The sequence below is a fragment of the Symphalangus syndactylus genome, chromosome 8, assembly GCF_028878055.3.
Source record: "Symphalangus syndactylus isolate Jambi chromosome 8, NHGRI_mSymSyn1-v2.1_pri, whole genome shotgun sequence".
NCBI lineage: Eukaryota > Metazoa > Chordata > Mammalia > Primates > Hylobatidae > Symphalangus > Symphalangus syndactylus.
Genome location: NC_072430.2, coordinates 66,994,626 through 67,018,733, shown reverse-complemented (window position 1 = coordinate 67,018,733; position 24,108 = coordinate 66,994,626). Strand labels below are relative to the sequence as shown.

At 45.4% G+C, this 24,108-nt stretch overlaps 1 protein-coding gene across 8 annotated transcripts in view; it reads right to left on the bottom strand.

Moving 5' to 3' along the window:
- The window catches only part of CDKL1 (cyclin dependent kinase like 1), a 72,388-nt gene extending 48,798 nt beyond the window's left edge, over positions 1 to 23,590 (bottom strand). For 3 of the 8 annotated variants that reach the window (XM_055289445.2, XM_063644605.1, XM_055289447.2), the window contains exon 1: positions 22,040 to 22,917. In XM_055289445.2, the coding sequence (XP_055145420.1) occupies positions 22,040 to 22,210 (171 nt within the window). In that variant the 5' untranslated portion in view covers positions 22,211 to 22,917. Of the gene's footprint in view, positions 1 to 22,039; positions 23,150 to 23,512 lie in introns of those variants that run through there. The other 5 variants (XM_055289446.2, XM_063644604.1, XM_063644602.1 and 2 more) reach the window with 4 other exon arrangements.
- Between the last annotated feature and the right edge of the window lie 518 nt (positions 23,591 to 24,108).

The window sequence follows — 24,108 nt, the reverse complement described above, 5'->3', positions numbered from 1 at the left end:
AGAAACCAGTCTGAAAAGGCTACATATTGTACTATTCCAATTCTATGACATTCTGGAAAGGTAAAGCTACAGAGACAGTAAAAAGAATAACAGGTGCCAGGGGTTCAGAGGATGTGGGGAGGGTTGAATAGGTGAAACACACAGGATTTATTAGGGCAGTGAAACTATTCTATATGATACTGTAATAGTGAATATGTGACATGCATTGGGCAAAATGCACAGAACTTTACAACACAATGTGTGAACCTTAAGGTATGCAAAGTGTTAAAAAATCATTTAGGAGGTTGGGGAATCCTAGGATAGCATGAAGACTGTGACAAAAAGAATCTAACTATATTACAAATGTATGAAACAACCTCACCAAAGAGGGTAGAGGAAAAGCTGATACAAGTTTCCAGAGAAGCAAGGAGATGAGGCTAGAATGACCCATTAGATTCGTGAGCTAATCCCATCTCATTTGTCCACAGATTATAGTTGAAGACATCAGTATGAACTCTTGTTTAGCTTAATAAAGATACAGATGATTACATATAGAAATAACTCTAGATATGTGTACGTACACAGGTTGGTATACACACATATATTACCTTGCTCTGTCAGCTGAAAGGGCCTAGAACCAACCACATCCCAGTAGCAATATGTATACCAAGTGCTTAGATCTTGTTTTTTGATACTAGTCTCTTAATAGAAGGAACCAGGATCCACGGAGAAATACTCAACTAGAACAATGAGAACATATGGACACAGGGAGGGGAACATCACACACTGGGGCCTTTTGGGGGCTGGAGGGCGAGAGGAGGGAGAGCATTAGGACAAATACCTAATGCGTGTGGGGCTTAAAACCTAGATGACGGGTTGATAGGTGCAGCAAACCACTGTGGCACATGTATACCTCTATGGAACAAACATGCACATTCTGCACATGTATCCCGGAACTTAAAGTAAAATTTTAAAAAAATTTAAAAAAAGAAATACCCAATTCTAGAACTTGGGCAGGAAATATACAAGATGAACACGGAGCATCTTGCAGTGCCAGAAAATAATGAAGTGCTAAAACCCAAACCAAAGCAAACCCTACATTGATGGAGGTATATCAAAGGGATACAATACCCACAAATGCATACTAATATAAATAAATGATTGACTGGATGAATGAATAAACAAATAAATAAAAAGATAAGTAAATGGGAGAGAATAGATACATCTCCTATATTAGAGAATTCCAAATAATGTATGTTGATATTCCACCTTCAAGGACGGGAGCCTAACTTCTCCCTCTGTAGGAGTGGGATGCACATAGTGACTTCCTTCCAAACAGCATAGAATAGAATGGCAGAAGAAAAGTCACTTTACAGTGGAGAAACCTGACATTACCTCAGCCAGGTGATCAAGGTCAACATCAATAGTGGTAAGTCACTGAGGCGGGCAGATCACAAGGTCAGGCATTTGAGACCAGCCTGGCCAACATGGTGAAACCCCGTCTCTATTAAAAATACAAAAATTAGCCGGGCGTGGTGGCAGGTGCCTGTAATCCCAGTTACTTGGGAGGCTGAGGCAGGAGAATTGCTTGAATCTGGGAGGCGGAGGTTGTAGTGAGCCGAGATCGTGCCACTGCACTCCGGCCTGGGCGACAGAGCAAGACCCTATCTCAAAAAAAAAAAAAAAATAGCGGTAAGTCATGTTGATAGTATGTCTACTTGATGGGATGGGACGTGGTCTTCTAGCCCATAACCCTGGTCTAATCATGAGAAAAACAACAGACAAATTCCAATAGAGGGACATTCTACAAAATATATGACCAGTACTCCTGAAAACTGCCAGAGTCATCAAAAACATGTAAAGTCTAAGAAACTGTCACAGCCAAGAGGATCCCGTGGACACATGATTACTAAATGTAATGTAGTTTCCTAGAAGGGATTCTGGAACAGAAACAGGAAATTCAACAAAAAATTAAAGAAATGCGAATAAAGCATGGATGGACTTCAGTTAATGATAATGCATCAGCATTGGTTCATTAATTATAGTAACTATACCATGCTAATATAAGATGTTACTAATAGATAAAACTGAGAGCAGGGTATATGGGAACTCTACTATCTTCTAGTTTTTCTGTAATCTAAAACTATTCTAAAAATAAAATTTATTGAAAACACACACAGACACGTCCTCTTACTAGCACTCCACTTCTGAGAATATACTTTCTATAAATAAAAGCATCATTGCATAAAAATAGCCATACCAGGATTCCAGCACTGCTTGTGGAGGCAAAAAATACGAAATAACATGAACATCCTGTAACAGAGGAGGATGGCTGAATACATTGTGCTATATTCAGACCAGGAAATAATAAATACTATGCAGGTATTAAGAGAGTACAATTAATAGAGGCCTATCTATTGGCTGATGACCATGATGTGATTGTTGAGTGAAGAAGGCAAGCTAGCCGGGCGCGGTGGCTCACGCTTGTAATCCCAGCACTTTGGGAGGCCGAGGCGGGCGGATCACGAGGTCAGGAGATCAAGACCACGGTGAAACCCCGTCTCTACTAAAAATATTAAAAAATCAGCCGGGCGTGGTGGCGGGCGCCTGTAGTCCCAGCTACTCGGAGAGGCTGAGGCAGGAGAATGGCGTGAACCCGGGAGGCGGAGCTTGCAGTGAGCCGAGATCGCGCCACTGCACTCCAGCCTGGGCGGCAGAGCGAGACTCCGCCTCAAAAAAAAAAAAAAAAAAAAGAAGGCAAGCTACTGAGTAATTTTACAAAAAATATATGAAAATAAATTTTAATTAAAATATGTGAAAATAGGAAGTATATGAAAAAATATTTTAAAATCCTTCCATTTTCATATATTCACTTGTCATATATTATTGTTAAGAACAGTACATTGAGCCCTCTGCTCTGCTGGACACTACTGTAAGATCTGGGATTATATACTTCACAAAACTGACAAAAATCTCTGCTCTCGTGAGCTTATATTCAAGCACCCAGATGTTGATAAGTCTTATGGAAAGAAACAAGATGGATAGGGGCATAGCGTGGTGGAATGGTGAAATTTAAATGAGGGAAGCCCTCACTGAGATGATAAATGAAAAAAGATCTGAAGAAGGTAAAGGTCACAAGGATGTTTGGGAAAAGGTTCCAAGCAGTAGGAGCAATCATTCCAAAGGCTTTTATGTGGGATTCTGCCTGGAGTGTTTCTAAAACAGCAAGGAGGTCAGTATTTTAGTTGCCTCTTGTGTCTTGTTTCCCATTCTTTCAGCCCATCTTTTAATTAAAGATTTGCTGAAACCACTGCAGCAGCTAGCTTTGTGCGCCTGCAGCCTAACAGAGCCTCACCCCAGCTGCCCTCGGTTTTTGATTTCTGCCCAGGCCTTGTGTGATGCTGAGGTGTGGGATGCTGCTGGGATTCGGTACTTGCAGGAGTTAACACTCCATAGGGGAGCCTTGGACCAATGGGTGACAGGGTGCTTCAGTGTCCTCTCTTCTGTTCCTTGGGCTCCTTAAAGAGGCCTGGCAGGATGAGTCCCCGTTCCCGGTTACATTGGGTTTCCTCCTTCCTTGTTTTCTCTCCTGTCCCCTACTTCTGCTCTCTGGTATCACTTCCCAAAATAAATTCCTAACACACAGTTCCTGTCTCACACTTTACTTTCTGGGAGGTGCACGGGCTAAGACCGTTGGTACCAGAAGCGCCCTTAGCTAGCAGACCTTCAGAATGGAATTCTGGAACTGGATCAATCATGGAGCAGATGGCAACAAGGACCCCACTGCTGGTGGTAAGTGGGGTGGGAGGAAGCCCAGGGAGCTGTAGCAACACAGTCACTAAGCCTTTTGTCAGGGCTGGTTTTGAATGGGGTGTAAGCTTGCTTAGGCACTGCAGTGGCACATGAATGGTATGCGGCAATGGTCATTACGGGGAGTATTGAATAAGCTGGCTCTTGTTAACACCTATAAATCACTGAAAAAAGAAAAAAGAAAATGACAGGGTCAGGTTAGCCACGAACAGTCAACTGTGGGAGTCAGAAGGCCTTGCTGGCAGTATTCAGAGACATTTATCTCCTATAGACAGGACAGACTGTGCCAAAAAATCGATCAATCTCAGGACTTAAAGAGCAGCAGAGCTACAAAGGGGACAATATCTAGCCTCAACAGGTCTCTCATGTCTAAGTCAGGGCTATGGTGAGACAAGAAAATAATCGTGAGATCTAGGATAGGGACATCTACCAGACAGAGCCTGAGAATCTGAAATTCTCAATTTTCCCTGAACCTTCAGGGCTAGGAAAAGCGACTCAGTTCCATTGCTGTAGGTTAGCTGCTTCCTTTACCTGCAGACCCTAAAAATCCCTCACATGATGCAGATGCCTCCTTAGGAGGGGGATGCCTGTCCTCCTTAGATTCTACCCCACCTCCTTCTAGGGCCCATGGACCTATAATAGGATGAGGTTGTTGCAGTGCCTGAGTAGGGCAATAAGGTTCTTGCTCTGCGAGGAAATAACTGCACTCAAGAATGACAAGACCTGCCTCATAGGTACCAGCAGCAGTCTCGAAGGGGCTGGGCCATGACAGTAGTAAAATGTAAGGCTGGAGAAGGGGAAATTCATTAATATGAGAGCACTACACTGTCCCATAACTTGGGACTTAATTCTTGACAAGGACACCTACAGACAGTTCTTTTTTAAATTTTATTTTTATTTTTTATAGAGACAGGGTCATACTGTCACCCAGGCTGGAGTGCAGTGGCGTGATCATTGCTCTCTGCAGCCTTGAACTCCTAGGCTCAAGTGAGCCTCCTGCCTCAGCCTCCCCAGTGGCTGGGACCACAGGCACACATGACCATGGCTGGATAATTAAAAAAAATGTTTTTGTAGAGACAGGGTCTCACCATCTTGCCCAGGTTGGTCTCAAACTCCTGGCCTCAAGCGATTCTGCCACCTCGGCATCCCAAAGTGTTGGGATTACAGACGTGAGATACTGTGAGACACTGTGCCTGTCAAGACAATCTTTTTTTTTTTTTTGAGACTGGGTTTCACTCTGTCACCCAGGCTGGAGTGTAGTGGTGCAATCTCGGCTCACTGCAACCTCCACCTTCTGGGCTTAAGAGATTCTGTCACCTCAGCCACCCGAGTAGCTGGGACTACAGGTGCGCACCATTACACCCAGCTAATTTTTGTATTTTTGGTAGAGACAGGGTTTCACCATGTTGGCCAGACTGGTAACAAACTCCTCATCTCAAGTGATCTGCCCACCTCAGTCTCCAAAAGTGCTGGGATTACAGGTGTGAGCCACAACGTACAGAAGACAGTCTTAAATGTGCTGCTGGCATAGCTCTTTGAAGTTGGGCTTTTAGTAGATAAGGTAGACATGCTGGAAGTGCCTTGGTAGAGTATTGAGGAGGGGTCCTGGGGACTCAAGGAGGGGGAAATATTAGAAAGGATCTGTGATGTGGGACTGCAGGACGTACCGCCTGATTATGTTTCCTTGGAAGGTCCAGAGGATACTCTCTCCACCAAAGCAGTAAGGAGCAGAAAGGAGCCCAGTGGCATCTTCAAGAGCTCATCGCCACTGTCCTCTGTGGGTGGGGTAGACAGGCTTGTCCTCAGTAGGCTGGAGATGCTACCACAGAACTAGGCTTTCTGGTTCTGATGAAAGTGGTAAGATTCCAGAGTGGCAGAGACCAGGTGCTTACATTGGCAAGGTACATAAAATTACCATAATGGCAAGCAAGCCAGAACACCTTATTTCACAGAAATCTGTGCTAATAATGCACGGATGGGCTCTCACCATGGCATTCCTATAGGTGAGATAGAAGGGCAGCTGGCTTGTGTGTCACCCGACTTGCATTGCCAGAAGAAACTGAGCAAGCAGAAGGTTGGTGTCAACTGCTAGAGTGGAAAACTGCAGCTCCTCGCCCAGTTTCTAGATCTAAGCCAGTTCCACTCCAAAGTGTTGCTGACTGAGTCACCTTGAAGGAGGATCCTGCAATGCCACTGTGAATATTCCTCACTTTTCAAAGGGATCTGTGGCCATTTACCAGAGTAACTGGGAAAGGAAAATACTCAGACTTTTCAAGAGCTGTGGCTACAAGGTCTGAGCTGGCACTGATATGTAAGGACCCCAAATGCTACCGTTTCACAGCGGGTTTAACGGGTCCATGAGTCCATTCTTGAGATCATTTCCTCCACTTGAGAAGTACAAAATTGGGATAGGCATGCTTAGCAGTCGGCAAACCCTCACATTGGTTCTATGACTTGTGAAGTAAGAGCCAATATGGCAGAAAGGGCCAAATACAAGCTCCTGAAACTGCTCTTCCTCCCTGCAACACAACCCTGGTCAAAATAGTAAATCCAAAGCAAAACTGCATCCCAGGAGAAAATGCAGTGAGTGATAAGTACCACCATCAAAGACTTAGGAATGCAGAGGTGGTGATGCCCATGCTAACCCCCTCAACTCGCCTGGTAGACTCCTATAAACTCAACCCAGCTGTACTTCCAATTGCAGCAGCTGGGCCAGATATGTTATCTTTCCCGGAACTGATATACACAGGTTCTGGCACTTGACATGCAATTATTGACTTGAATGTATTCTTTCCAATTCCAGTCAGTAAGTTAGATCAAAAGCAGTTCACCTTGTGTGGGATGGACAGCAGTTCACACTCACTGTCTTGCCTGAAGCCTAAGTTAACTCTCCTGCACTCTGTCACCATATAATCCACAAGGACCTTAATTGTCTTGACGTTCCACTGAATATCATGCTGCTCCACTGTATTGATGACATCATGTTAACTGGATCTCCTGGTGAACAGAAATGGTAAGTACTCTGGATGTCCAGCTAGATATGTGTGTACCAGAGAGTGGAGGAAAACCCTCTGGGGAATGGCATATAAGTGATATTCTAGGAGTCCAATGGCCTGGGGCATGCTGTGACTTCCTTTTTTTTTTGAGACAGGGCCTTGTTCTATCTTCAAGGCTAGAGTGCAGTGGCATGATCATAGCTCTCTGTAGCCTTCAACTCCTGAGCTCAAGTGATCCTCCCACCTCAGCCTCCCAAATAGCTGTGACTACAGGTGGGCACCACCATGCCCAGCTGCATCCTCTTTAAAGGACAAATTGTTGCACCTTGTATCCCCTACCACTTAAAAAAGGGCATTGTTCCTGGTGGTTCTCTTTGGATTTTGGAGGCAGCATATACTGCCCTTGGGCACTGCTCTGCCTAATTTACCAAGTGATTTAGAAGGCTGCTAACACTGAGTAGGACCCAGGACAAGAGGGAACTTTGCACAGCAGGTCAAAGCTGCCCTACTATTCAGCCCATGACTTGGCATACCCAGTTGTGTAGATGTGTCCAGTTCCTGGCATGTCATTGGGACTTGGTAGAGTGAGCATATGAATGTAGGACATGAAGTGACTGAGTAACCCAAAGCTGCCCACTGTGAGCTGGATAATAGAGATCTACTGACCACTGTCCTAAGAAAACATCTGGAATCAGGCTGCAGCAGGTCTGGAGTGAACAAGCAAGTGACAAAGAGGTAGCCCCTTTTCCCAAGTCATCTGTGTTGCTGCCCTGTTGCCTCTCCTTCAGCTTACATGTATGAGGAACGAAGCCTCACACCTGGCTCACAGGTCTCTTCCGGATTCCTCTCAAGACCCAGTACAGGCCAGTGATGTGCACCGTGGATGCTTGACCTGTTTTACTAACACAGTATGTGGAAAGTACTATGAGAGAAGGAATAGTACAATTGTGACAAAAATGAAAAATGGCACTGACACAGCCAAGAATTAATGCAGCAACCCTGTGATAGTTATAAAGTCAATTATTTCATTGGTTTTTATGTGTGGCTGATAACATCTGTTGGTTTAGAAATTCTGTGTGGTTTTTTGTTTGTTTGTTTGTTTGTTTAGAGAAAGGGTCTCAGTCTGTCACCCTGGCTAAAGGGCAGTGGCGTGATCATAGCTCACTGCAGCCTGGAACTCCTGGGCTCAAGCTATCCTTCTGCTTCAGCCTCCCAAAGCGCTGCAATCACAGGAGTGAGCCACTGTGCCTGGCCAGTTTAGAAATTCTTAACCATTCATTATTCCAGCAACAACAAAAAAATAGATGGAGTTCAAAGATTTTCAACCAGACAATTTTACCCAAGAGTGTTTTTACTAGAGGGACTTTAAGGTTAATAAGCAATAAAGAAAGTTAATAATTAGCAAGAAAATATGCTTGTTGAAAGGAAATTTGTGGCCTAAAACATCAATTCTGCCAAGTAAAAAGGTGGATTAAAACATTTTTCAAGGTCGGGCACGGTGGCTGACGCCTGTAATCCCAGGACTTTGGGAGGCCGAGGCAGGCGGATCATGAGGTCAGGAGATCGAGACCATTCTGGCTAATGCGGTGAAACCCCGTCTCTACTAAAAATACAAAAAAATTAGCTAGGCGTGGTAGCAGGCACTTGTAGTCCCAGCTACTCAGGAGGCTGAGGTAGGAATTGCATGAACCCGGGAGGCGGAGTTTGCAGTGAGCTGAGATCGTGCCATTGCACTCCAGCCTGGGCGACAGAGCAAGACTCTATCTCAAAAAAAAAAAAATTTTTTTTTTCAAAAATTTAAAGTGAAAGACACAAGCATTGCCCCTTTAAGAATGTTTCCATTCATTCCATATAAAAATTACTCCTTCCTTCCTTCCTTCCTCCCTTCCTTCCTTCTTTCCTTCCTTCCTTCCCTCCCTCCCTCCCTTCCTTCCTCTCTTTCTCTCTCTCTCTCTTTTTTTTTTGTTTTTGGCCAGGGTCTCACTCTGTCACCCAGGTGGGAGTGCAGTGACTCAGTCACACTCACTGCAGCCTTGACCTCCCAGGCTTAGGTGATCCTCCCATCTCAGCCTCCTGAGTAGCTGGGACCACTGGTGCACACCACCACACCTGGGTAATTTTCATATTTTTTGTAGAGACAAAGTTTCACTTGTTGCCCAGGCTGGTCTTGAACTCTTGAGCTCAAGCGATTTGCCTGCTTTGGCCTCCCAAAGAGTTAGGATTACAAGCGTAAGCCACCATGCCCAGCCAATAATTACTACCTTTTAGTGTGGTTTACCGTCTTTTTTTTTTTTTTTTTTTTTTTGAGACGGAGTCTCGCTCTGTCACCCAGGCTGGAGCGCAGTGGCACGATCTCACTGCAAGCTCCGCCTCCCAGGTTCACGCCATTCTCCTGCCTCAGCCTCCAGAGTAGCTGGGACTACAGGCGTGTGCCACCACGCCCGGCTAATTTTTTGTATTTTTTAGTAGAGACGGGGTTTCACTGTGTTAGCCAGGATGGTCTCGATCTCCTGACCTCGTGATCCACCCGCCTCGGCCTCCCAAAGTGCTGGGATTACAGGTGTGAGCCACCGTGTCCGGCCGGTTTGGAGTCTTATAATAACGATATGTAATACACACTGTCGGCTGGGCGTGGCAGCTCATGCCTATCATCTCAGCACTTTGGGGGGCCAAGGCGGGTGGATCAGTTGAGGTCAGGAGTTCGAGACCAGCCAGGCCAATATGGTGAAACCCTACCTCCACTAAAAATACAAAAATTAGCTGGACATGGTGATGTTTGCCTGTAATCCTAGCTACTCAGGAGGCTGAGGCAGGAGAATCACTTGAACCTGGGGGGAGGAAGAGGTTGCAGTGAGCTGAGATTGTGCCACTGCACTCCAGCCTGAGCAACAGTCAGACTGTCTCAAAAAAAAAAAAAAAAAAAAACAATAACAACAAAAAAAAATGCTGTCCACCTAGAAATTTTACAGGTTAGAAATAAAAATAATTTAAGTGGCAAAAAAGCAATAGCATAAATTATGTCTTTTATCAATGTGAATTACAAAAATCACTTACCCTGCCTCCTCCTGCTCTGTGACATTTTGTTTTCTAGAGTCTACGGTGTGTGGCAGGGTGTGTGTAGTGGCAGCAGAACACTGACAGATGGTGGTATGTGCTTAATCTCCTTGCAAACTGGGAGTCTTTAAGAAGGTAACGAGCCAGCTTGTTGGTTTCTGCTTCTGTTGTTCTGAAAATATTTGTGTGGCAGCTTTATCACTTAGGAGTTCACTACACAGCAGGAATATAATCTTTCTAGATAAACACATCAAGAGCTAAACCAAAAATCTTCTAATAAACAAACAAAACAGGCTGTTACTATTTGCAGTTAGTATACTATCTTGTAAAAATAAAATTAAACAGGTCCCCACTTGTTGAACAAATAGGGAGAGATAATGATAAGAGGATTGTTTGGTTTCTATCATTGTGGGCAAGGGAATGCTCTGTTTTGTCTCCTATGCTACTGACAACCAGTTTACATAAACTCCCAGCATCTATCTATACATTATTAATGAACATCAATGGGCCAGATCTCTGTGAGTCTCTTATGAGAACATCTGCAGAGAATGAAAACTGTCCAATCCCTAAGGCCCCAAACTGGCAGCTTATGTGGCAAACATTATCTGCAGATGTGTTTTATTTGGCCTGAATGATGTTTAAAATCTTAAAAAATTATTTGTCAACATTTTAAGGTCAAGAGATTTCATTCTCACTGAAAGGAACCAGGGGTCTCTGGGGAAATGGCTGATACAGGGCTGGGGCAGGATGAGCCTGGGACATTTGGCTGTGCCACACAGTAAACAAGTGCTCAAAGAAGGATGGACATCTGTCAGGACACAGGAGTTAGATGGAAGGAGCCACAAATGCTAAATGTGTGACAATTCAGAGTTAAAAAGAATACTGACAGTGATGGTGTGTAACATATTGAATTTTTAAACATCCATGAATCCACAGTGATACAAAAAGGAGAGGTGGGGGGAGAGGGGAAGAAAATCTTTTTTTTTTTTTAACAGAAAAATGATAACTAATGAGTGTAGAAAGAATTGTAGAACAATAACTATTTTACAATAACTTTTTTTTTTTTTTTTTTTTTTTTTTTTGAGACGGAGTCTTTCTCTGTCCCCAGGCTGGAGTGCAGTGGCGCGATCTCGGCTCACCGCAACCTCCACCTCCTGGGTTCACGCCATTCTCCTGCCTCAGCCTCCCAAGTAGCTGGGACTACAGGCGCCCGCAAACACGCCCGGCTAATTTTTTGTATTTTTAGTAGAGACGGAGTTTCACCGTGTTAGCCAGGATGGTCTGGATCTCCTGACCTCGTGATCCGCCCGCCTCGGCCTCCCAAAGTGCTGGGATTACAGGCTTGAGCCACCGCGCCCGGCCACAATAACTTTTTTACATCACCATTGGTTGATGCCGACTACGGCGGCTTGGCTCACACCTGTAATCCCAGAACTTTAGGAAGCCGAGGTGGGTGGATCACTTGAGGCCAAGAATTTGAAACCAGTTTGGTCACCATGATGAAATCCTGTCTCTACTAAAAATGCAAAAATTAGCCAGGCATGATGGCGGGCACCTGTAATTCCAGCCACTCAGGAGACTGACGCGGGAGAATTGCTTCAACCCAGGACGTGGAGGTTACAGTGAGCCAAGATCGCACCACTGCACTTGAGCCTGAGCTTGAGTGACAGAGCGAGACTCTATCTCAAAAAAAAAAAAAAAAAAAAAAAGAACCATTGGGTGAAAGTCGTTGGGGAACAAGGTCATCACAGTTTCAAAATATCACCCCACAGATTATTAATTATAAAGGAGAAAATCATTTTTACAATTGAGACATATGGCAGACCATCTTAACTAAGGAATTAAAACTGATAGCACCAATTAGGGGACAAAAATGACATCATACACTTCCTGATGGGAGCTAGTGTGAAGAACACAGTTTCACCCATGCAGTGTTCTTACTGAAAACATTTAACCTGTATCAAATCATTTGGAAACAACCAATGATTAGTCTAAGTCGAGGCACATTCCTCAAAACAGATGGCCTGGACTTTTCAAAAATGTCGGTTTCATAAAAGATGAAATAAGAAAATAAAGAAGGTGGAAAACTCTTTCAGATTAAAGGAGACTAAAGAGTCATGGCAATGGGCCGGGCGTGGTGGCTCACACCTGTAATCCCAGCACTTTGGGAGGCCAAGATGGGTGGATCACAAGGTCAGGAGTTCAAGATCAGTCCGGCCAAGATGGTGAAACCCCATCTCTACTAAAAATAGAAAAATTAGCCGGGCGTGGTGGCAGGTGCCTGTAATCCCAGCTACTTGGGAGGCTGAAGCAGGAGAATCACTTGAGCCCAAGGGGTGGAGGTTGCAGTGAGTTGAGATTGCGCCACCGCACTCCAATCTAGGCAACAGAGCAAGACTCCGTCTCAAAAAAAACAAAACAAACAAACAAACAAACAAAAGTCATAGCAATGTACAGTCACTGAATAGATCCTGGATTTAAAAACAACTATACGCATTTATATATATAGTTATTTCATTATATATATAGTTATATAACCATTATTAGAACAATATGAGAAATTTGAACATAGACTATATATTAGATAATAGTATTGAGTCAATGATAAATTTATTGAGTATGGAAATCATAATGTGATTATACAGAAGAACATCTTTGTTTCAGGAGATTATGCTAAATATTTAGGTAGATGGCTCAGCCAAAAAAGTATGTGTGAGAGAGGGAGAAACAAAGAGAGAGAGAGAGACAGAAACAGGGATAAAGGAAGTGCAGGCACAATGGCTCATACATGTAATCCCAGGGCTTTGGCAGGCTGAGGTGGGAGGATTGCTTGAGGCTGGGAGTTTGAGACCAGCCCGGGCAACATAGTAAAATCCTATCTCTACAAAAAATAAATAAATTAGCCAGGCACTATGGCTCACACGCCTGTAATACCAGCAACTCAGGAGGCTGAGGCAGAAGGATCACTTGAGCCCAGGATTTCAAGAATACAGTGAGCCATGACTGTGCCACTGCACTGCAGCCTGGGCAACAGTGAGACTCTGTCGCTAAAAAGAATGAAAAAAGACAGAAAGGAAATGCAGCAAAATTCTAACAGTTGATTAACTAGTCTAGCTAAGGGTATGCATGTATTTATTGCACTATTCTCTCCACTTCTGTATATTTTGATTTTTTTCTCAGAATAAAAGGTTGTAGGAAAAATCCCAGGACACTTTACATAAAATTCTGATTTCTGGCTTTTTAAAAAAGACTCTGGCTGGACATGGGGGGGTCATGCCTGTAAACCCAGCACCTTGGGAGACCGAGGCAGGAGGATTGCTTGAGCACAGGAGTTTGAGACCAGCCTGGGCAACATGGAGAAACCCCATCTCTACAAAGAATACAAAGAATTGGCTGGGCGCAGTGGCTCATGTCCATAATCCCAGCACTTTGGGAGGCCGAGGTTAGGAGTTTGAGACCAGCCCGGCCATCTCCACTAAAAACACAAAAACCAGCCAGGTGTGGTGGCATGCACCTATAATCCCAGCTACTCGAGAGACTGAGGCAGGAGAATCACTTGAATCTGGGAGGTGGAGGTTGCAGTGAGCCAAGATCACGCCACTGTATTCCAGCCCGGAAGACAGAGCGAGACTCCACCTCAAAAAAAAAAAAAAAAAAAAAAAAAAAAAAAAAAAAAAAATACAAAGAATTAGCCTGGTGTGGTGATGCATGCCTATAGTCCCAGCTATTCATGAGGCTGAGGTGGGAGGATCACCTGAGCCCTGGAGATTGAAGCTGCGGTGAGCCATCATTGCCCCACTGCACTCCAGCCTGGGCAACAGAGTGATACTGTCTTAAAAAAAAATCGGGGGGCGGTGGGCCTGATGCGGTGGCTCATGCCTGTAATCCCAACACTTTGGGAGGCCGAGGCAGGTGGATCACCTGAAGTCAGGAGTTCACAACCAGCCTGTCCAACATGGTGAAACCCCATCTCTACTAAAAATACAAGAAATTAGTTAGGCATGGTAGTGGGTGCCTGTAATCCCAGCTACTCAGGAGACTGAGGTAGGAGAATCGCTTGAGCCTGGGAGGCAGAGGTTGCAGTGAGCCCAGATCACATCATTACACTCCAGCCTGGGTGACAAGACCAAGACTCCATCTCAAAAAAAAAAAAAAAAAAAAAAAAAAGACTGAAACCCAGCACCTTAGGCTTGCAGTCTGTGGCACTGAGCAGTAGCTGTCCACTTTAGATCAGACATGAGGACCCCAGTTTGCCCCAGTCTCCACCTCTCCATCTTGCCCTATATTCAGGCTGCTTCCCTCATTTATGTTAACAGTGTGATTCCACAGACATTTGGGTTTGTTAATCCATAATCCCTAACAGAAAATGCTGAACTCAGCTAAAACAATTAATAGACATATGTTATTAATCTACCTCAACAAGCCAATTAAACAGTTTAAAGACAGGGAGCCTAGAATGACCCCTATTAGCAACAGCAGGATGAAATTCTTAAAGATGTCACAGGATTTTCCACTGAGGTGTTTGTTTGTTTTGTTTTGCTTTGTTTGAGACAGAGTCTTGCCCTGTCGCCCAGGCTGGAGCACAATGGCTCTATCTCGACTCACCGCAACCTCCACCTCCCGAGTTCAAGCAATTCTCCTGCCTCAGCCTCCCGAGTAGCTGTGGTTACAGGCACCTGCCACCACACCCCGGTAATTTTTTGTATCTTTAGTAGAGACGGGGATGTTGGCCAGGCTGGTCTCAAACTCCTGACCTCGTGATCCACCTGCCTCAGCCTTCCAAAGTGCTGGGATCACAGGCATGAGCCACTGCAGCTGGCTGAGGTTTTTACTGAGTGAGGAAACACTCCTTCAACTGATATTTGAGGAGCAGAAGCCCTTCCAACTGTGAAAGTTCTAATTAGATTCTAATGCTAGGGAGCATTTACATGGTACTCTTAGCATTTAGTGGATGTGGCCCTGGCACAGAGCACATTCAGTTAAGCACTTAAGAAATGCTTTGGATAACAGGCAACCTTGACAGTCCTACTTCTTAAAGCATGTGCCTGTCACCATGATGGTAATGTGCCCAGCAGGACTTCTGGTCCGCTCTGAAGACAGTGAGCCTCTTAGGGGACTGTGTGAAAAGCTTCGCCTCCAGCACCTACTGTTGGCTGCAGCACTATGTTAATAATCCTACCTTCTGCTTTTCCGTCTGTGCTTTCCTCTTCTATGCTACTACTCCCTTTGACCCTCTACTTTCTCTGCCCTTACATCCTTGAGGCTGCTTGACCCCTGTTAGATGTTTGGCCCAAGAGTCCTCTGCTCTCCTCAGCAAAGCAATGCCAAATGGGGACATAAGTCATAGCGATAAGGTGTGCCAGGCTCCAGGAAGCACCAGAGCTTGCCCAAGGTCACTCCACAGCTTCCAGCATGATCAGAAACTGAAGTTCCATAGCTGGGTGTGGTGGCTCATGCCTGTAATCCCAGTACTTTGGGAGGCTGAGGGAGGCGGATCATGAGATCAGGAGTTTGAGACAAGCCTGGCCAACACAGTGAAACTCTGTCTCTACTAAAAATACAAAAATTAGCTGGGTGTGGTGGCACGCCCCTGTAGTCCTATCTACTGGGGGAGGCTAAGACAGGATAATCGCTTGAACCCAGGAGGCAGAGGTTGCAGTGAGCTGAGATTGCGCTATTGCACTCCAGCCTGGGCAGCAGAGTGAGACTGTCTCCAAAAAAAAAAAAAAAAAAAAAAAAGAGAAAAGAAAAGAAAACTGAAGTCCCTAACTGTAGCTCCTGTCCCCATGCAGTCACACAGCCCCTGTCCCTTCTAGAAGGCTACTGATGAAAGGGGACAGCAGGGAAAAAAGGGATGCTCTGGACATTCTGCAGGTTACTACTATTCATGATGAATTAAAATCAAATGAGAGCCTGCTTCTGGCACCTAGGACACACTCAACAGCCCCACTCGCCCACACCTCATGCACCTTTTTTCATTTCTCTCCCTCAAAGAGTCATTTTACACACTTTTTCTAGTCACTTACCAATGAAATTTTAATATCACAAATATACTATATATCTGTATATGAACCATATGTATATCTGTGCTTTAAACAATAAAAAAGTTAGATTTTTTTGCCACCTGCCAAGAACCAATTTTCACCCTTTAGGAGTGACCTTGTTCTCATTATGAATCTCTGCATTACGTTGTGATATTTATAATTAATTTTCAAATGGACATTTCCCCTCACACTTATTCTCATCTTTGTAGGTGGCAAACCTACAAAGGTTTGTACAAAGGTTTAGAAGGCTATTTTAGCCTTCTAAAATAGTCCACAGGGTTATGGAATGAGATATGGAAAGCACAGCTGCTCCAGCTAGAATCTGCACTCAGGCCTCCACAGAAGCCACAAATCTCACAGCTAAGGCCTTGCTGGAGAACGGGCAGTATAAATTCTGAGGACCAGTCATTGGGAGACTTCAGAGTATGGTGTTTGGTATAAAGTGATGGCTGATTCTGGTATGGGCATACCACATGGCATGAACTTGGGGACAAAGAGAACTGTGTCTGCATTCCAGCTTACTGACCAGGAGGCCTTGGCAAATCATTAACCATACTGAATCCATTTGTAAAATGGGATAACAATATCTACCTTCTAAGGTTGTTATTAGTGTAACAATATCTACCTTCTAAGGTTATTAGTGTAATTTGTGCATCCTAGGTAACAACGATACTTGGCAGTTTGTCCAAATTTACTAGGTCCCTTGCCCCTACCTGCCACATAGCAGTAGATGATTTCTTCTCCTTGTCTCTCTTGTTTTTCTTGTTTTCTGGAGGGAGACCTGTCACAGACAATGTCCCAGCTGCTGCTTTCAGCCCTTGACCAATGCTGGTCTAATACATTTTAATGCCCCCATACCACCTGCCATAGGTAGAACGTCTGCACAGAGATCCCACAGTGACACTGTCCTGTCCTTGACCTCCAACTCCACTAGGGGCATCTACTTTTTCTGCCACTGCTGGCAGAAATTCTTTCTTTCCTCTTCCTACCATTTTCATTCCACAGAGAGAAGGTTCAGCAGCATAGGGGCTTGGGGCCTTAGTAATACAATTATTCTGTTGTATTACTTTGTATTTGTTTTGTTTGGTTTTGGTTTGTATTACTTTGTATTTGTATGGTTTGTATTTGTTTTGAACCACATAGCCCTTTCCTTGCCCCTTGCCGGACACACAGATATTCCCCTAAGAGGCTGTGTGGAATTCAAGTGCATCCATCTGCTTTAGGCAGAACCACTGCCCACTTTCCACCACAGGGCCTGTGATGCTCCAGCCCATCATGCCTGACTTCTTGATTTTTTTTTTTTTTTTTTTTTTTTTTTTTTGAGACAGTGTCTTACTCTGTTTCCCAGGCTGGAGTGTAGCGGTGCAAATCACAGCTCACTGCAGCCTTGACTCCCAGAACTCAGGTGATCCTCCCACCTCAGCTTCCCGAGTAACTGGGACTACAGGTGCATGCCACCACACCCAACTAATTTTTCTATTTTTTGTAGAGATGGGGTTTCACCACGTTGTCCCCACTGGTCTTGAACTCCTGGGCTCAAGAGATCTGCACATTGGCCTCCCAAAATACTGGGATTACAGGTATGAGCCACCACACCCAGCTCCTGACTTCTTGATTTAAGGTGATTTTCTTTCAGTTACCTTGTCTCTCTCTGTAGTCTGACTTCTGCTATGACCACCCTACCGCTCATCCAATAAATCCTTAATGTGTTTAAACCTGAGTTATGGGAAGTTGAATTCATGTAGGGTCCATGTGTCATATGCAAATCAGAAGACGGTGAATACCCTGGTGGAAGAAGTTCCACCCCATAGCTTGGAGCCAGCTGTGGATCCTGTTACAGAAAGATTAAAGAGTGTGTATGTAAAGAATCTAGTAGTCTTGCTCTGTCACCCAGGCTGGAGCACAGGGGCACGATCTCGGTTCACTGGAGCCTCTGCCTCCCGGGTTCAAGCGATTCTCCTGTCGCAGACTCCCGAGTACCTGAGATTACAGGGGCCTGGCACCACGCTTGGCTTGTTTTTGTATTTTTAATACAGATGGGGTTTCACCATGGTGGCCATGTTGACCTCAAGCTGCTGACCTCAGTTGATCCACCCGTCTCGGCCTCCCAAAGTGCTGGGATTACAGGCGTGAGCCACCGTGCCTGGCCTAAATCGCCTTTTTTAATGCAATGATATTTATGTTTGGTATGGTTCAGGTCAGTAACTCAAGGTCATGGGTCCAGCAATTCTCTCCCTCCTCCAACACCAAGTTTTTTCTCTACTGGATTTATTTATACAATTAGCATACAAAGGTACTTCTCACTTGTATATTAAAAACAACCACCACAAAAAAACCTTTCTTCAGCCCACATCTTTACGAACACCTCTGCCCCATTTTTGTCTTCCTTTTATAATAAAACTCTTCAAAACAGTTGCCCATATCACTATCTCCACTTTGTTCCTCTTGTCTCTCTTAATCCCATGCTGATGAAGGTTTCATTCCTGCCTCTCCACTCACACAGCTCTTGTCGAGGTCGCCAAAGACCCTCACACGATCAAAGCCAATGGCTAATCCTAAATCTACTAATGGAGACCTTTGACACCACAGAGCATCCCGTCACTTTTGAACCATCTTCTTCACTATGCTTTTAAGAACACTGTGGCCGGGCACAGTGGCTCACACCCATAATCCTAGCACTTTCGGAGGCCAAGGTGGGCAGATCATTTGAGGTCAGGAGTTCAAGACCAGCCTGACCAACATGGTGAAACCCCATCTCTACTAAAAATACAAAAATTAGCCAGGTGTGGTGACAGGCACCTCTCATCCCAGCTACTTGGGAGGCTGAGGCAGGAGAATCTCTTGAACCTAGGAGGTGGAGGTTGCAGTGAGCCGAGATTGCACCACTGCACTCCAGCCTGGGCAACAGAGTGAGGCTGTCTCAAAATAATAATAATAATAATAATAATAATGAAAGAACATTGTTCTATGGGTTTTCCGACCACGCAGATCGCCTCTTCTTGCCTCCCTTGGTGGTTCCTTTTCATCTTCCTGACCCCCAAAGGCTGGGTACACCAAGCTTCCACCTTCAGTACCTGTTCCTCCATCCCATGTGGTGACCTCCTCTGGTCCCACAGCTTTAAATACCATCGATATGCTTATGTCCCCCAACTTTATCTGTCTCCAACCTGGACTTCCCCTGAATGCCAGACTTGTGTAGTCAACTGCCTACTTTACAAGTCTCCTTGGGTTCACAGCTCAAACTTAACCTGTCCAAAACAGAGCTCTTTATTTCCTTTCCCCCAAATTTGAACCTGGGTCTGTCTATCACAGTGAACGATCTCTTCATTCTTCCAGTCAATCAGTCAAAAACCTTGAAATTGTTCTTGATTTCTCATCCAATCATTAGATTCCTATGTGCTCTTCTTTCAGAAGAAATCTAGAATATGACCTGATCCTGCTGGACCCTGGCTTCTCCCTTCCTTCTCTCCCTGGCCTGTTAGCACCCACTGGGCATCTTGGCTAAGACACTGGGTTATTACCTGTGTTCCCTCAATATAGGGTGCTTTCTACTTACGCACCTTTTCCTAGGATAGAGTGTCTGCCTGGAATGCCTTATCTCTCATTCCACGTTTCCCTAAACATTTCAAAGTTCAGCTCAAACATGCCTCCAATCACTTTATTTTCACCATTCAACAAGCACCTAAAGAGTTCTCACCAGGCAAGGGTACACATGCCCTGCTCACTGGGAACCCAGTCTATAAGGGGTGAGAGCCAAAGGGCAATTCATCTTACCTCCCTTTCAAGAGCTGAGCTTCTGCAAGACAGGGTGTACGACTTTGCATAAACATCGTTTTGGGCACAACTGGGGCTCTATGAGTATTTACTGAATCCATAAATGGAGAAAATAAAATGTTCATTTACCATACCCTTAATTCACCTACTCAGCAAATATCTGTTAAGTAACTTTATTTTATAAGAGACAGGGTCTCACTCTGTCACCTAGGCTAGAATACAGTGGCCTAATCATAGCTCACCATAGCCTTCAACTGCTGGGCTTAAGCCATCCTCTTGCCTTGGCCTCCTTCCTTAGTAGCTAGGACCACAGGCATGCACCACCATGCCCAGCCTAGTACGTATTATGTGTTAGGAATATCACACAACTCTGAAAAGTTACAGCTTTAAAGAACAGACTCTACCTATAATCTAGTCCCACCACTTCATAGAGATCAGTGGTGTCTACATCTGTGCACTTAATCTGGAGAGTAGGGTGCTGCATGCTTTGAAATCAGGCTCATGTGCACACAACCCCATCCTTTGGAGGATATCAATATTCAGTTAGGAGAACACATTTGACTTCCCAATTTATTGGCAACATCCACCTTTTTTAAGAGTTTATTCTGTTAACTTTTTTTTCCAATCCAACAATAACATTTTTTGGAGGCCTAGATGTGCCAACTAGTGTGCTTTGGGGATACAAGCTACAGAGGCAAGGTCTCCATCCCGGAAGAACTCAATTAATTTGGGGAGCTATCACTGTTAATGTAGTACTGATAAAGTGTAGTGAGAGATTTGAAAGGAGCATTCACAAAAGTAATCTTCAGAATGAGAAAAAGAGTATCTTTCTGCAAGAAACAGATTTTCTTTCAAGTAAATGAACCCTTTGAAATGTAATGATCACCTTCTCCCCTGGGAAAGCCTGAGGAAGTGAAAATGCCCAACAGCCTCTCCCTGTGTACAGAGAGGGTAAGGGTAGAGTGACCCGCACAGGGGGATGGTCAAAACACTGCAGGTCTCACCCCTGCCTATGGGAGCACTCCCCTGGGGGACTTTGGAAGCATCTCCTCTCAATAGATAATATCCTGTTGGTTAAGAACATTCCAAACCTAAATAGACAAGTTGCCCTGTTACCCACCCATTTCAATTTATCCAAAGCTTGCTACTTTCCATTTAGGTTCCTTATCTAGAAGTGACCCCACACTCTTATCCATGGGCACAAGATTTGTAGAGTGATCTGGAGAAAATGCAGAAGCAAGAATAATAGTTAATCCCCTGGAAGTTTCATTCATCTGTCTCTCACCAAGTAGCTCTTCTCTTGTCATGTAGTTAGTTATATAGGTCAGAACAGAGAGGCCATAACTGAAACAAAGTTGACCTCCACCATATTCATTACACGTCACCTTTCACATTGCGATTTGGATTTCACCTTCACAGAAGTTCTGTAAAGCAGTCTCTCCATTAGAGGAAAACACACTTTCAGCTTGTAATAAATACCTTCCCCCCTCTGATATCATGTTATTTTTAGGGTTAACTAATAAACGTTTGAAAAGTGATCAGGCCAGGCTCGATGGATCATGCCTGTAATCCCAGCACTTTAGGAGGCCAAGGTGGGAGGATTGCTTGAGGCCAGCAGCTCGAGACCAGCCTGGCCAACAGAGCGAGATCCCATCTCTAAAAAACGTTAAAAAAATTAGAAAGTGATCATTTCACTTCTTTAAGAAGAACGCTTCTTTTTAGAAACGGGACATGATGATGCTCAGCAGTAAATACATATGAGGTGTAATGAGAACCTGTGAGCTTCCTAGCAGTTTGAAAACAGGTAAATGATTAATTCTCTTAATAGACCGAGTATACCAATAGGAAATACCTTAGAAGTTTAAAAATCAACAATGCCAGCAAAATTGAATTGTTTTACATTCCTATACTATCAAATTGTGATGGTCCTTGAAAACCCAGGTCTACAGGTGGGAGAGAAACTATTGGGAAGAAAAATAAAATATCCCACAGCATCTCTAAAAGTGAATGCCAGCTAACCTGGCACTTTTGTCTCTTTCTAGTTCATTATATAATTAGTGACTGGTGCACAGATATCCCATTTGTGTCACTGAAGTCAAAAGGCTATGAAGTAAGATATAACCATGTCCCATGACATTCTTTTAACATAACATGACTCACTTTATTTCTTTCATCCCTAAAAATTCACTTTAAAGAAAAAGTGGATCCCAGAGCAGTGGCTAGAACTTGTAATCCCAGCTACCAGGAGGCTGAGGCAGAAGGATGGCTTGAGCCCAGGAGTTCCAGGCTGCAGTGAGCTATGATCACATCGCTGCACTCCAGCCTGGGAGACAGAGTGAGACCCTGTCTCGAAAAAGAAAAAAGGAAAAGTGAATCAATTACCTTGAGCATTCGGATTTCCCGAAAGGCGATTTTCTTTATGACAGGGTCATCTTCTGATTCCAGAAACTTCTTGATGGCCACAATCTGACCCGTGTCCCTGTTTCTACATTTGAAAACAACTCCATAGGATCCTTCTCCAATTTTCCCAATTTTTTCATATTTCTCCATCATAGAGGAATAAATCTCCTTAAAATGGATCTTCAGCCGAGAGTGGTAGCTCACGCCTGTAATCCCAGCACTTTGGGAGGCTGAGGTGGGCTGATCGCCTGAGGTCAGGAGTTCGAGACCAGTCTGGCCAACATAGCGAAACCCCGTCTCTACTAAAGATACAAAAAATTAGCCGGGTGTGGTGATGGGCGCCCGTAGTCCCAGCTACTCAAGAGACTGAGGCAGGAGAATAGCGTGAACCTGGGAGGCGCAGGTTGCAGTGAGCCGAGATCGCGCCACTGCACTCCAGCCCGGGCGACAGAGCGAGACTCCGTCTCAAAAAAAAAAAAAAAAGAAAGAAAAGAAAGGATCTTCACATAGTTTGAAAACGTCGCTTATAAAATATTGGCACCAACGGACTGCACTAGAGCCCCACCCAAGGATGAGTGTTTGTCACGGTCCTAGAACAGAACAGCACATGTTAAGGAATGAAGAGTGGACCCGTGTCGGCAATGGCAACGCGATCAGGAGTAACAGCCTAGCGTTAGCTGCCTCCAGTAACCCGATTTTAATCGCCCGTTAAATACCTGTAAGTTAAAATGTAACTTGCCATCCTAAAACGAGCCGAGCTGTAAGATAATCTATCTTTTTAACGTTATCGTTCATCCGATCTAAGACACCTGAGCTGGCTGGAGCACGGGGAGGGCTAAGGACTTCCCCGGTTCTAATTTCGGGTCTCATTTCCCTGCGGCAAGAAGACACCTCCCGGCTCCCCGCGGAGGCGGCGGCGAGGCTCGGCCGCAGGAGACCACCCCGCGCTCCGCGCCCCCGGGACCGGGAAAACCCTCCCGCGCCCGGACGTGCAGCCCAGCCGCGCCACGCAGCAGGGAGCGGTGCCACGTGTTGGCCCGGGACGGCCCGCGCCTCCTTGCCCGCCCGGGACTCACGGCGCCGCGGCGGTCTGGGCCGGGCCTGGCTTCCGCCTCGCCTTCTTCCGCCCAGCTCGGCTTGGCGTGGCCCGGCCGGCGATCCCTATGGAAACCGGCCCCCGCGCCGGGTCTGCCTGGGCAGGGCCGCCGCTCCCCAGCTTCCCACCCCCGGCCCGGCCCAGCTCGGCCGCCGTCCCGGCTGCAGGGAGGGGCCCCAGAGGGCTGCCCTCCGTTCACCGGAGCTGTTCTGACCGTGGGCCGAGTCCTACTGCCGGGAGGGCAGACTTGCTAGATTTGCAAACTTCCGCAGGCCGTGCAAAGCGCAGCTGTAACCGCGTCTACGGGGGAAGACGCCTGCGCTAGGAGCCCCTCCTGAGCGATCCACATTTCCCTGCACCTCAGAACCGCGGTTATTCCCTTTGGTCCCTTGGAGACATCTGTGTCTGTGCTGATCAGTGCTGCGGCGTCAGTGAATGAATGAGAGGGAGAAAGGAAAGAAGAGGAAGGCGTGACCGCAGAAATTGGTTAAAGTCAGCACTTTCCTCTACAGCAGGGAAGGTGCCACTGCAGTCTTCTGCTGTGGGACTTTTCTGGTGTCGGAGGTGGAAGCTTACAGAGCTTGCCTTAATTGTTTTCGGTTCCTTTCCCCCATCCTTCTCCCAACGGACTCCTATTACTCAAATCTGAGCACACTGGCGGGAAGCGGATGGACCTGGGGAAATGATGAAATCATGTCAGTTGCCACTGGGCAGCCTGCCTCACACTTTATCATCCGTCCCGTTCCCAGTGCCAGCATCAATGTGGGTAGTTGCCCTGGAAGCAGTACCCGAGGAAAGAAAATTAACACAGTGTCTATGAAACAGGGGCCAATCCCGTGTCAAGCAGCATGCTACTAAATGTAAACCCAGGAAGGGTTCAGAAAGGAGCCTGGAGCTGAGGAGAGAGGGCTGGTGGCTGCCCTGGAAATCCAGTACAAGGATGGCCTAGAAGTGG